This window comes from Apaloderma vittatum, unplaced genomic scaffold (genome assembly GCF_000703405.1).
Source record: "Apaloderma vittatum isolate BGI_N311 unplaced genomic scaffold, ASM70340v1 scaffold26018, whole genome shotgun sequence".
NCBI classification, from domain to species: Eukaryota; Metazoa; Chordata; class Aves; order Trogoniformes; family Trogonidae; genus Apaloderma; species Apaloderma vittatum.
Genome location: NW_009732919.1, coordinates 92,630 through 106,252, shown reverse-complemented (window position 1 = coordinate 106,252; position 13,623 = coordinate 92,630). Strand labels below are relative to the sequence as shown.

Sequence of the window (13,623 nt, the reverse complement as noted above, 5' to 3'; positions counted from 1 at the left end):
AATGATTCCAGCCACAAAGACTGCTTTATCACATAAATGAGTTAGGACTAGCTTAGCCTGTAAATGAAAGACAGTGCCGGTTCGAGAAAAAGAAATAAATCCGTAATGAATGCTGCAGACTGGTGTCTTCAGAATCATCGGGCTGCCTACCACCATCTCCTCCAAGAAATCAAAGCAGAACTTGTCATAGCAGCATTACATCCACTTCCAACAGCCACAGCGAGGGTGAATCTAAACACAGGCTGGAATCTCCCAAGGTCTCCCAACCTCTTCTCAACAGCAGCAGCAAAAAAGGGTTGCCTGAATTAAGACCCTTTTGTTTGAGAATGTGCTAGAGTCTTAGACAGAAGTTGAGAGATCCGCAACGATTATTAAAAGATGACAAGACTTTCCTAAAACAAAGAACTTGCATTCGTTTCGGAGTGTGCGTGTGGACTGCTCAGCACCACAACATTCTCTGCACAGGTCTGTGGGACCACTTTTGTGCTACACAGACCTCTACAGAGCGCGGTCCCCTACGATTGTGATTCACTCCTGGAATGAAATATATTGCATCTTTAAGCATAGGGGTAATTCCGCTTAAGTAGTAGAGCTGAGACTTTCAATTAGACAAGGTGCTTAACAATGGCAAATTACAGACACCCAGATGCCAGATTATCTTTGGCATTAATTAGGGAGAGATTTAGAGCTTACTTTCATTTTTTAATACCACTGGCTTGCTGAAACACAGAGCTTTTGAGAGGTAAAGCACGTGGCAGAGAACTCAAGTGCCAAACACATGTGGAGCTCCACCCAGCTCAACAATATAATGTACACACACTTTTTCTGTGTTCATGAAATAAAGAAATGAAAAAAAAACCAAAAGTCTATCTACACAAAACGAGCACTCAGTCAAGAACTCAAAGCTGCAGTATGTTCCTCCCTGCCCCTAGATGGTGAAACAAGAAGCAGCAAGATGCAAAAAACCAAAGTACTAAGCTCTAGCTAGGTGACCCCACCCAAAGCCACAAGGGCTAGGAGGGACGCCCTTCCCACACATCATACACTTGTCTTTAAATCACAGAAGCTGATTTGTAGCAGCATCTGCTGCTAGACATAAAACAGTTGTGGCAAAATCTGATTTGCTTGTTAGACCAAAAACAGTAGCCACAAAACCTGATTTGCTTGTCTTTTTTTTTTTTCCCCAAGACATATTTCAAATGCTTCCAACTGAAGATCAAGACCCCTCATCCACACAACAGTAAGGTCTTGGTTGTCTGATGCTTGGGTACCCCACACGTAATGGACATTGTATTTGTGAGCAAAGAACTGCACACTTATGAACACCAGCTGCTACTGAAGGTGCTGTGTATTAAACTTCAACAAAATTTACAGTGTGGTGAGTCTATAGAAAAAAAGCCCTTTGTATTCCTCAGAAAATCCAGCAAATGACAACCGTAAACGGGAAATGAGAAGTTCAGATTGTAGAAAACTGGAAGTATTTTACCTGTTATCTCTCTCACTGTTTGGAAGATATTTAATTTCTCTGGATTGATTGCGGCAATTGTGTGATATGGGTCCCTGAAAGATAAAAAGAACAAAATATGATATGCTGAATAAAGAAAGAACAAGTTCTCAAAGCTCTGTCACGTAGAAAGCAGTAGTCAGGAAGTTGACACTGTTTTTAGGCAGCGTATGCTCCAAATACCATATATACCCTATATATTAACCCCCTGTTTAAGGGCCAAATGTCTGATATGCTTTATCAACACAGGAAACTGTAGAACAATCCAGGCATCTTCTACAATTCTTATTAGCAGGGGCAGGATTTTTCAGTATAACAGGAACAGATGGATTTTACAGCTCCAAGACCGAGAGTTTCAGCTCATCGTGAAACTGGAGGTGGGCAACAAACGGGAAGATCAGAAGCTGGTGAGCACTGAGGGCTTGTTGCTCCTGCTGCAAGTCACGAGGGAAGAAGGAGGCAGCACTTAGCGCTAGCTGGGGCCACCCATCCTTAAACCACGGTTCTCTTTGGTAATCCCACCCCTTCACAGGCAGCAACACAAGCAGAGTGCACCTTGGCTTTTTAGCACTCCAACCAGAGGCAACCAGTAGAGAGAAGGCAGTAGAGAGAAAGACAGGATACAGAATCACAAAAGTACGACAGGATCAACTGTAACAGTACAGTTCCCCATGGAAACAAACAAAATAATTCACTTGGCATCTTTCACTGAAGTTATTCTCTGCCACTACAAAAAGTCTTTCAATTCCCCACAGAGTGATAAGACTTTAAGTCTCTACAATCTGAAGCATTGAAAACTCACTGCAGTTCTCTCTGAGTGAACAAACTTGTACGAGAAGTTAACGAAAAGCTGAACTGGAATATGTATTACTGTTGTTCCCCTGCAGTGTCCTATAAACTATTTGTGTAGCTAGTGTCATTTTTTTAATTTCCTGTGTTGTTGATTTGCAAAACGTAACAAAAAAAATCAAACAAGAAGCTGTTCCAGAAATGTGAAGTTACTTTAATTACTTTTCAAATCCTCTTATTTTAATACATACTGCTGTAATTTATGCTGTGGAACAAATTAGAGTTGCAGAAATCAGTGTCCTCATGCTTAAGACTTGTTGGAGGGAGTTTTCTTCACGAAGAATGAGAGACAAGGTGCTACATAGTTCCAAGACAACACATCCTAGGCCTACATTCTTGTTTTAAAACAGAAAAAGGTCTTCTAACTCTCTGCTTAATAGTCCATAGTTTAGGTATTTTTCAGATGAATATGATTTTATTCAAGGTTGTGTTTGGTTCCTTTAACTCTGAAAGGTTTTTTTAATGAGACTCATCTTGTAACTTTGCAGCTCATATAACTTTTGCAACAAAAGCAGTTCTAACATCCAAAATTACGTTTCATGTAATGCACTGGAATAATGCACACAAAAATTGCTTGTGTCCTCTGGCTTCTTGTCTGGCGTTTCCCAGTGTACTTCCTGTTCTGTGAGATTTAATAGATTCTCAGTCGGTCACCTGGCCAGATCAGAAAGTATGGCAGCCTGAGCCCTGACTCCTGTGTGACCTTCTCCAGGGTTTCAACAAGTTTGAAGCAGCATTTCCTTAAACCACCTGAATCAAAGTCCTATGCTACATTAACCTTTCACATCGTACTCTTCACTGGAGAGATGAGAAGAGGAGCTACACAGTCAAAGCTCACATTTGTTGCCCTTTTGAGAATCACTGAGCTGTAGGGCCCCACTGAAGTGGATTTTTTTCAACCGTCTTTCTCATGGCTGGAGTTAAGTTGTAGGTGAAGCATTATAACCAATTGCTATATCAAATCAAGGAAATAAGTAATTTCTTTCCATCTCACCTAATAGAGAAATTTAACCCAGGCAGCTCAGCATCAACCACTTCATTATAATGTAAATATATCTGAATCTATAAAAGGACTATAGAAATATCTCCCGGCACTACTCGTGCCAGAATTCCGTTTCAGATCAATCTGCAGACATTCCACTAATCACATTTTCGCTAGGCCACAAAGCTGCAAACATGGAGTTGGTTTCAAAATGCACTGAAGATACCAAATCTTGACAAGGAGTTGCCAGCACTGTTTAAAGCTCCCAGGAACTTAAAAAGCAAGTTAAAATTTGAAGCCTGTGCAGTGGCACAAGCAATTGAGTATTTCATACTCTTAATTTCCCATATCTGTATACTTTTTCCAATGAAAGGGCAAAAGGGTCTAATCTTATGTGTGCATTTTGAGGATTTTGCTCATTTTAATAGGTCCAGAAAACACATAATCACCATGGCTGATTACAACGTGAAGGCCTGAATTAACATGAATTAACATCATAGGTGTGTTCTCTCAATGAATACGATGCAGGACTGTGGCCAGCTGCCTAGGACCTCAGCCGAATACCCAAGCGGAGCATGTCTGTCTGCCCTGGGGACATCCCACCCCTGCAGCATTTGCTTTGTGCATCCACCTTTGCTCCAGTGACAAACACACAGTGCACCGCCCTGTGAACAGCAAGGCACCCGTTACCTGGCTGGTGTATTTGCCTTTAGAAGGAAACACTGGCGAGCCTTTTAAATATTGTTCTGCACTGCCACATCTTCAGCCGTTACTAAGACTTGTTCAGTATACAGCCATATTTTAACCAAAATACTGGATTTAAATACCAGTGAGTTTTGCGCATCTCTGCAACTGAAACTTCAACCTGTACTTCAAAACTAATGGACAAGAGGGCAGCTTTTTGGCATGTGTAGGCAGTGACAGCCACCCAGGCTAAGACAACTGATGCCAGGTGAGGCACTCTGACTGCATATTCTCCACATTAGACTGCTGATCATATGAAACTTAAACAAACTAACAGAAGATAACTTCCCTTTCTCCCTGCTCTAATCAGCTGTTACCATAAGCCAGTACTGCAGATCTCATAAAGCAACCAAATATCACAGTTGTCTTTTCTCTTTCTAGTGTAAACAGTCTACTTCATCCTTTTTTTTCCTAGGGCTTGAATCACAAGAATCAGGGTAACAGTTTCCTTCATAATGGAAGACAGGAAGCTACTTTATCCTGGATCTCCTATTCTGTAAAAGAAGCCTGCAGCCATCATTAAGAGGAAGATGCAATTCGTTTCAGCTGGCACCATGACTTAATGTCTTAATATTTTGTCACTTACCCATGAATCCCAGTAACAAGGAAGATAAGGTTGCCATTGATCTTGGTACAGTTTATGAACTTGTCAATGTTGCTGGAATCCACCGTCTGGGCTGACACTAAACTCCCTGTTCCAATGCCATCGCACGCTGTCAAAATAAGGAGTTTGTGTGAAGAACTAGGAAAAACAATTACTGAATCAGAACATGAACCTAGACAGGACTCTGTTTCTTTCAGAGATAAAGCAACATAGAGGCGTTAAAACGTCACCTTCTACATATACTCCCAAAGCAGCATGGGCCAATTTAAAACAAACAATAATCTAAAGTGCGTGCCACAGAAGCTCATCCTGGCACACGGGTTAGGGTATTTCACACTGGACCTCAACGCAAGTATGAGCCACAGAAAATCCCACTCAAGCCAGCCGTAAACAGACAGTTGATACCTTAGCTCAGACTAGCCTCGTGGCCGTACCCTTTATTTGCACAGGACTCACTATAGAATCCGAGGCGTCCTAACACTGTGAGCTCAACAGGTCCCCTTTGCTCTGCTGGATTTTTGAACTTAACCATTCACATGCCATAAGGTTCTTTGGAAAGGACATATTAATAATTCTTTACTCATCATCCCAACAAGTTACTGGGGCCTGAAGATACTTTGGTAGCTAGCGAGGAAAATTCTTTACCCTGCCTGCGTAATTTAGTTCCACTTTCTGGGAACACATGATGCATCCAGGAACAAATCCTTCCTGATTCCACCATGTATCCTATCACCCTAACTGGGCTCCTCTAACAGCAACTACCAGCAGCACACGTGAAACTTTTACAAACATCTGGCAACTTTCCTCCTCACAGAGTAAGGCTAAGAGCTTGACAGGAACACTACACATACACTTTCATGCATAAAACTAATTATCCAGCAAAAAGGTTAGTAACTGCAACTAGGTTAAAGGAACAGACATGGCCTTCACTTAGAATTCAGCATGTCAGTACCCTGCCTTGGCAGGGATCTCTGTGTCTGACTATTTCAGCCATGTGGAGTGACTGTTGGTTTATAGAGTTTTTCAGTAGCTCCATCGTGAATTCCCTTCCAGATGTGACTTCCACTCAGACTGAAAAGTGGCACAGGCCCCACATGGGAAAACTTAGGGGGCTTTGCTCCCCAGGCCTTCCAACAGGGAGCAGAAGATCTCCCTAGAGGAGCTTGGGACAGGAAAGTAACCTATAGCTTTCAGTCTTCTCAACAGCATCATCACTGAAAACTTTTCGTCTATGTTTTTCACACAGTTAGAAAGTAGGTAGAAGATTCTGGGAAAACAGAGACATTTTAAAAAAACAGAGGAAATGAATGGAAACCTAAAGCTGCATTTCCAAGTATGAGAAATACCACATGTAGAAGCCAGGGCTTAAGCATGGTCCCCTTTGGAATGACAGAAAGACAGCTCTAAACTGCCTCCAGGAAATACTTGTTATTAAAATAACACAATAAAGAATTCTTTCATATTTCTCTAAAACCAACAGAGAAACTCCCTCCATTTTATCTAATAGAAAAATAACTGGTTTTGTTATATTACCGTTACAACTTAAGAAATTGTCATTCTGTTGTATACATTATGTCACACACAGCCCGCATACCTCCAGTTTCCGTGGGTATGGAAGGGCTATTCATATTCTACAACGTACTCATGAAGGGTATTTCATGCCAAAATAACACCCTTCTCTTCTTCTACTACAGTCAAGAAAATTTATATTAAACTACTGCGTACCTTTAGGACAAATGTCAGTGCAGGGCTTGCACATCTTAATGCCATTTTCTTCAACCTCCATCTTGGAGCTCGGACACGCACGGACACAAGAGCTGGAATCTACCACAAAGTTGTCTGCAGAGAAAAAGAAGATATTGGCAGAAAGCAAACCACTGGACTAAAAAATACCAGGACGTGCCAATACTTATGGTATTAATTACCTCCGTGCCTCCACACTGCCATTAATATTTAATGCTCAGTGTTTTCAAACGTATATAAGCAAAAAGAGTAGATGAAGTCTTATGAAAATCCATGAAGTGTCAGACCTGATTCCCTTTCTTCCCCCAATTTGGCTTTACTATTCTTTGCAGTAAAAAAAGCTACAGTAATCGAAAAGAAATGAAACAAGATGCACTGCCCTGTCTCCTTCATATACACACTAACATATACGTCTGGGATAATAAAACACTGCAAAAGACAATGACAAGTATTTCAATTTTCCCTTGTAAAACAACTGCCTAAGGGGATATAGACTGATCCTACCTAATTGAAAGCTTAATGCTGTCAAGAAAGGGAAAAAAAGTTCAATGAAGTATTTGGACAGAGAATCATATCCCTTAAGCAGGGCATGCTTTGTAAAAAAAATAAACAGATTCTTTTGCTTCATAAACCCCACCACTCTATTACAGACAGAACTACAGAACTAAGCCTTGAGAGTCACAGCCTCAGCCTACTGTCAGTCTGAACACCTCCACTGAGATTCAAAATTTGTATTTTGCTTTGGGTTGAATTATGGTTCCGTTTATTACAGATTACCCATCCTTCTCATAAGTAATTTATGGCTAATTAAAGCACAATGCAACTGAAGACCTTGGTGTGAATGAAAGAGAGAGCAAGAATACTGCTTCCCTTTTTTTTCTTTCTAACTCAAACAGCTGTATCAAAGACTATATAAGTGATGACCCTCTAATTTTTTTTCTGTTACTTGTCATCATCTGTCTGGTATCTCAGAAGCAGGCGTGTTTTCACATGCATGGAATTATTCTTTTTTTAACTCCCTCTCCCCCTCTAATTTTATTCTGGAGTTTTAAAAGACTGTATTGTTGTCAGTACTGCATTGTTTTCCTCATTGGGACAGAATTGCTCAGAAAATATTTATGGTAACTTTCTGTCATCCTATCATTATTCTGAGCATAGAAAAGGGCATCAGTATCATGAAAGCCCTTGGTGCCAGGTAGTACTGGTGGTAGACTATTATTTTGCTGAAATATAAACTTATACCCTTTTACAATCCCACAAACTATTTTAACAGTACATTTTGAAATACACAAATGCTAACCTAAAGCTCAAACAGAACAAGCGGCGGTCATGAAAACAGAAATCTACTGAATTTCCTTTATGAAAAAATCACTATAATACCGGATACTTGGGAAGGGCCAGCAGCCCGGAACGTCACTGCCTTTAGTTAACACATGACTGAGTTATTACAGGCTCCAAGCGCGTGTGGAGAGATTTGAGACACTGCACCGTGCGCTTAACTCTCATTCTCTCGTCGTTCAGTAAGTCTCCTGAAATGCAACTCAAACTTTCCGTCACTGCAGGAAAAGGTAGCTCACACAAAACTTACGTGGGCACTTTTTGACACAAAAAGCCCCATAGGTGTACTTGGCATTGTGATTATGCTCCAGTTGGAAGGTGGTAGGATTGTACACGAAAGTCTGGGGGCACTGTGTGACACATGCGCCACTATCATTGAAATTCATACAGGCCTGCAAAACAAGGAAGACAAAAAAAATTAAATCATATAGCTGCTTTTGTGAGGTTTTTTTTTAAAGAAGTGTAAAATGCAGTCTTGATTGTGTAGACTCACTGCAACAGTGAGGAATGTGATACACAGTTTTCTAACCTTCATTTTGGCTACTTAGATTTCTTGCTAAGTTCTTGGCAAATACGAGTTATAAAAGGGGGCTCACTGAGGCCCCTTAATTTGAAACACTGTTAACTGTTACAGCACTTCCTACAAAACCACAACAACACTGTAATTTGTTTCATAACTATAGTTACTACTAGCAATCAACTAATTTACAACTCTATAGGACATTCTAGAACTGCCAAGAGTGATCAGTTATTTATCATAGTCTAAACAAATGCTAATGACTTTTTCAGAGGTCGGTCCTTTAGATTTCTTACAGCATGAGTCCATCATCCAGCTGAAAAGTGAAATTCCCAATTATTAAGCAGGAGAGGGATAAGAACTTCTTTCGAGCTAGCACAGGAGGGGGTCATTTCCCTAAGCAGTAAGTTTAACAAGGTCAGTTGTTTCACACACAGAGAGAAGAAAATAGGACTTTGTATCACTTAGCATTCAAGCTCAGCCACCCACAGCTGACAGAGGACAGAGCCCTGACAAATGAAGAGGCAAATGTGTGGATAAAGAAAGTAATGGTATGCAGAGAAAATAATTGACCATGCAAGGTTGATAATTAGCAAGAGAAAAACCCTGCTGCTTTTGACAGTCCTTATCACCGAAGATTATGTCTAGGGTTTTAACTATAGCTTATAAAAAACCTGTCGGAGTAATACTCACAAAGAGTACCATAAATGTCAAATTTCCTAAGAATGTGAAAGCTGTAGCCTGGCTTGGAGCCCTCTAGCACTGCTAGAGGATTCTGATTCCTAACTGACCCGTCTTCCAGAAGCCAGGTTGCTTTAGAAGTTTTAGTCTAGGGGTTTATCCTTCTGGTCCTTTCCCAGGTTGTAAAAAATACAGATGGTTTTCAATCTTTAAAGAGTTGACAGGCATAAGAACACGTGCATTGTGTGCTGCTTTTACTAACAGTTCCATCTTCATTCAAATCAGGACCTGCAGGACTGGGGAGATTACTTGTCATCTCAGAAAATTTCAGAAGGGAGAGGTAACCATGGGAGAAGGACAAAATCTGCTGCTGAAAGGGACAAACAGGGAGTTCCATGATGAAGGCGCTCTCCTGTACAGAGCAGTAAGTTCAGCCAAACTGCTGATGCTGTTTTTTCTGGCTCTTTAAAATGTGTATTGCAAAGCATGTCAGTTTCTCACAGAATCAAATGTGAGGTTTTCTGTTATTTTTACAAAGATAAATAGAGTCAGCTACTTCTTTACTAAGAACAGGATGGGAAGTCCACCCTACGCATGTGGTTCCATCCTGGGCACTCACCCAGGTGCTCCTATGCATTTCAAGTTTTAGCTCCAGTTTGGGTTTGAACGTAAGACAGGAACAGCTCTAAAACTCTGGCTGAGCACGTTTGCTTGCAGTTATGTCAGATGATGATCATTGTCTTGCTTTTAGAACTGCATACGCAAATGATTGTATGGCAGCATATGGAGGAGGATAGATGAATTTTATCTAGAAATATTAAAACCGTATTTACAACAGGATGCCGTTGCAGGCTGCCATGATTTGCAACGCTTCATAAACTGTACTTTTGCTTATTAATAAATACTAATTTCACTTGTTTCCTCAACGCATGTTTTTACATCCACTGCTGACTTAAAAGGTACTCCATCATGTACATGACAATCTTCTGACAACGGTTTAGCAAATTCATCAAGCAAAGCACACCAATACTCTTCGGAGAGACAGCACTTCTCAGGAAAAGTTCATCTAGAAGATTTGGGAACTTTTAATTTATAACTGTAATGCTTTGTACACATTTGTAATTGCTTTGATAATATATGCAAACTCCTAGCACTTGGTGCTAAGTGCCGCTAACTTGCGAGTAAAAGCACAGGAAAATACACAGTTCTTGAGCGTTCTTGATACAGTTCTGTATCTCAGCTGAAAGCTAAGCACAGTTGTCTATAGCCTAAAGGGTTACACTTTTCACCCAGTGTGTGCTAAGCAAGTAATGACTAGTCCTGAAAATTGCCAAACCCCTGCTGAATTTCTTTTACATTGCTCTTGGGCCAGGAGAGAATGAGAATAAAGCCCAGGGTGCTTCTCTGCAGGATCAGAACAAACATGCTAGTTGATTTTTAGCACACGTATTTCCATAACTGCCACAATAGAGAAAATCTAACTCATTTCCTTTCAGGCTGCAGTTTTACAGAACTTGTGCCGCAAGTAACTTGTCCTTAACCTTTGAAAATGGGCACACATCAACACATCAGCTTTAAGGATGTTCCTCAACAGCCTTACGGGGACAATAGCTGCATTCTTCCTCTTTCCTTCACTTATTTAGATCATACAGGACCTGGGAAAGAATGTTATTTCCCCATCTCTCTAGTGCAACGGCAACACGGTACCTCCAGTGAGCATCAGATCAGGTGTACCACGTAAGCTGTGCAAAGCCCCTGCCGCTCTAATAAAACCTGTTAGTAGTTAAGTCAGGCCATTGCTGCATTTCATCAGCAACAAAAGAATATAATTTAGAATGTGTTTTTGAAGCACATCACCTACCGTTATCAAACGACATGTGAACAGTGAGCAAGTTGCAGGTTCAGCCAGGGGAAGATTAATTCTTGCTGGTTTGTTAAGATCCACTTGCCCACACTATCAAACCACCTGCAATTTTCCATACCATAATAGCTCTCCTCCCAATGCCACCTGGCAGATTTGAAAAGGAGCCTACCCAGCTTTGTAGGTATTTGTCTCTTCAAACCCTTGGGTACCTTTAAAGATCCACCTCTCTGGGCATGTTCTAGTTCTAAGGCTTCTTTAGGCCTAGGTTTGCTTCCCCTGAAAACATTAGCAAAACTTGTCTCTGCAACCCACCGTGAAAAGCTACACATTTTTCAAGATGAGTGTTGTGTCCTGAAGCTGTTTAGACTATTATAAATAACACACTACAAACAAGACAGGTTCATCTAATTGCCTGTATGTTCAGATTGTCTACTCTTTTAAGTAAAAAGTTAGTCTTCTCCTCTTCTCATCTTAAGGTCACGTAGTAGCATGAATTTGAAGTAGAGTATTTTGGAAATAATATTCCTTCCATCTCCACAAAGAAGCATGCCCAGTAAAAAAGCTGCATTTAAATCAAGTCTGGGAGTAATAGGGAACACCTTTCACAGAGAAGCTAAATTGTATTCTTGACTTTCAAATGAAAAGCACACAGAACAGTAATAAAAGCTGTGCTCAAATGTAATGATAAATACTTCTAAAAATTCCCTATCACCTCTAAAAGTTAATTTCAGAAAAGTGAATGATAAAAATCACAGAGATTAGCATATTAATAGTTCCCAATCTGTATTTACAAATCTCATAAATCTGTTAATGGGCAATATTAAGCAGATAAGTGATGTTAATATAATGTGAAAAATGCTAAAATTTGCAGTCTAAATCTGGGAGTGTATATGCAATACATTAAAAGGTTCAAAATTGTGAATTTCATGGATTAAAGCATTAAGAATTTGCAGCGTGACTGCCAGGAACAAGAAGAATGGGAAGTCTCACACATACAAAACAATCAGTGTCTTTAGGTCCGGAACAGCCTCCAGCGCACTCCCGGTGGCAGCAGTCACTGACGTAGGGCCCGTAGCACCGTCCATCACACTGCTCTGCACACACGGTCTTCGTTACTACAAGGGAGCAGGAAAAATTAGCATGTCAGAAGCAGAACTGAGGAGCAAGCTCTTCAACTGCACATTGAGGAAAACAACAAATTGAACAGCATAGCGAAAAACACCCTCAAGTTTTAAGGTAATTGCTTCAACAGTACTACTCACTTGTACACTCCAGAATTCCTCCACGATACCCTCTTTAGGAACATATACGTGGCTCAAGGACTGTGCAGGAAGAACTTTTAAAGCGTTTACTCTTACGCTTGGAAATTCAGGAGGAACATTATGTTCAAATTATTAGTTCTTGTAAACAGCTGATGGAAAGACATGATCCCATTCTCCCACTCCAAATAACAGAAGAGCTCACCAGTTCCGTGTGAGCTTTCCCAGAAAGAACAGCAACACCACGTAAAGGGGTGAAATTCAGAGCCAAATGCTCTTCTTGATAGAACAAGAAATAGGCAATGAGATAAAAGAACCTGCAGATTGCAACACATTTGGAAACACCACTTACCTTTCCTAAATAACACAATCCAGCCTTCATTCACAGGGAAACAACTGTACTCTACCAACTGGAGAGCACAGTGATTTAAGTGGTACCACACTGCTGTGCCTCAGGGCTTAGCTCCGTGTAAAGAATGGTCATCAAGTTGAGCACCTTCCTCCCCTCACTCAGCTATAGCCTCAATCTTTATTTTATGGAAAAAGAAATTGATATTATCCATAAGACTATATGAACCTCTGTCTACAGAATGTGCTGTGAGCTGTCTTTTCATAAACACAAGGATATTACACTTCTGTAATTAACCTTTACCATTTATTTTGTTAAAAGCATTTAATTACTTCTCTGTGAAAAACACTTTGCAAGAAGCCAGAGAATGCAAAATTCCACTCAACTTTCTGCTCAGTTCTACCATTTAATGGATTGGTAACTCCTTTATAAGTACTTTCCAAACCAAATTCCCTCCACTACTTGCCAGAGATACTTTAGGTAATGCCACAGCTTCTTGATATACACAATATTTATTTAGGACATAAGAATGTAAATAACCAAAGAAAAATCATCATTTATAATCTACACAATAAAATGATGCACCTTATTCCATCTTGATGATACCAGAGGCAAACCCCCAGACAGAAAACATTTCCGTGTCTTATGCAACCTCATCTACAAAATGTCTGTAAATGCACTTGCTGCCAACACTGTTAGAGAACCAGGATTTGCTTATTTAAGTAACAGTCTCCATAAATGTTAGGACAGAGACATAGAACAGGGGCATAATCAGGCAAAACATGTCACACCACCCTGCTAGCTGTCAGGGACAGAGCCTCAGCTCACAAAAACGAATGAAGCCCTCGTTTAGTGAGCGACTTGTACAGTTCTCTGCCAGCTCAGGAACTGGCCTGCAGCGCCTTGCTTTGCACCCACTATTTGCTTTGGCCTCAAAGGGTGGCAAGGCCCAGATTTATCCTGACTTGCCAGAGGACCCTATTTCCCAGAGGCTCCTCCTCTCCTGCCGGCGGAGAGGACCCTTATTTCATGCTGTCCCACCGCTCCAGGCCGCTGTGTTTCCCTGTGCCTCTCCTCAAACACTGAGCAGGCCTCAGAGCCGAGCGGGCACCACCTCCCTTCCCTCACTTGTTAAAATGACCTCTCCTCTGCCACCACTTGCTGCCCCCCTCTGGCCAGCCTTGCCCCA

At 40.9% G+C, this 13,623-nt stretch overlaps 1 protein-coding gene across 1 annotated transcript in view; it reads right to left on the bottom strand.

Moving 5' to 3' along the window:
* Positions 1–13,623, bottom strand: part of LOC104278664 (receptor tyrosine-protein kinase erbB-4-like) — a gene marked incomplete at both ends in the record, with an annotated part of 56,872 nt that overhangs the window by 16,858 nt on the left and 26,391 nt on the right. The window contains 5 exons of the mRNA XM_009875699.1: positions 1,487–1,560; positions 4,666–4,792; positions 6,409–6,522; positions 8,015–8,156; positions 11,823–11,941. Of these exons, the coding sequence (XP_009874001.1) occupies positions 1,487–1,560; positions 4,666–4,792; positions 6,409–6,522; positions 8,015–8,156; positions 11,823–11,941 (576 nt within the window). The remainder of the gene's footprint in view (positions 1–1,486; positions 1,561–4,665; positions 4,793–6,408; positions 6,523–8,014; positions 8,157–11,822; positions 11,942–13,623) is intronic.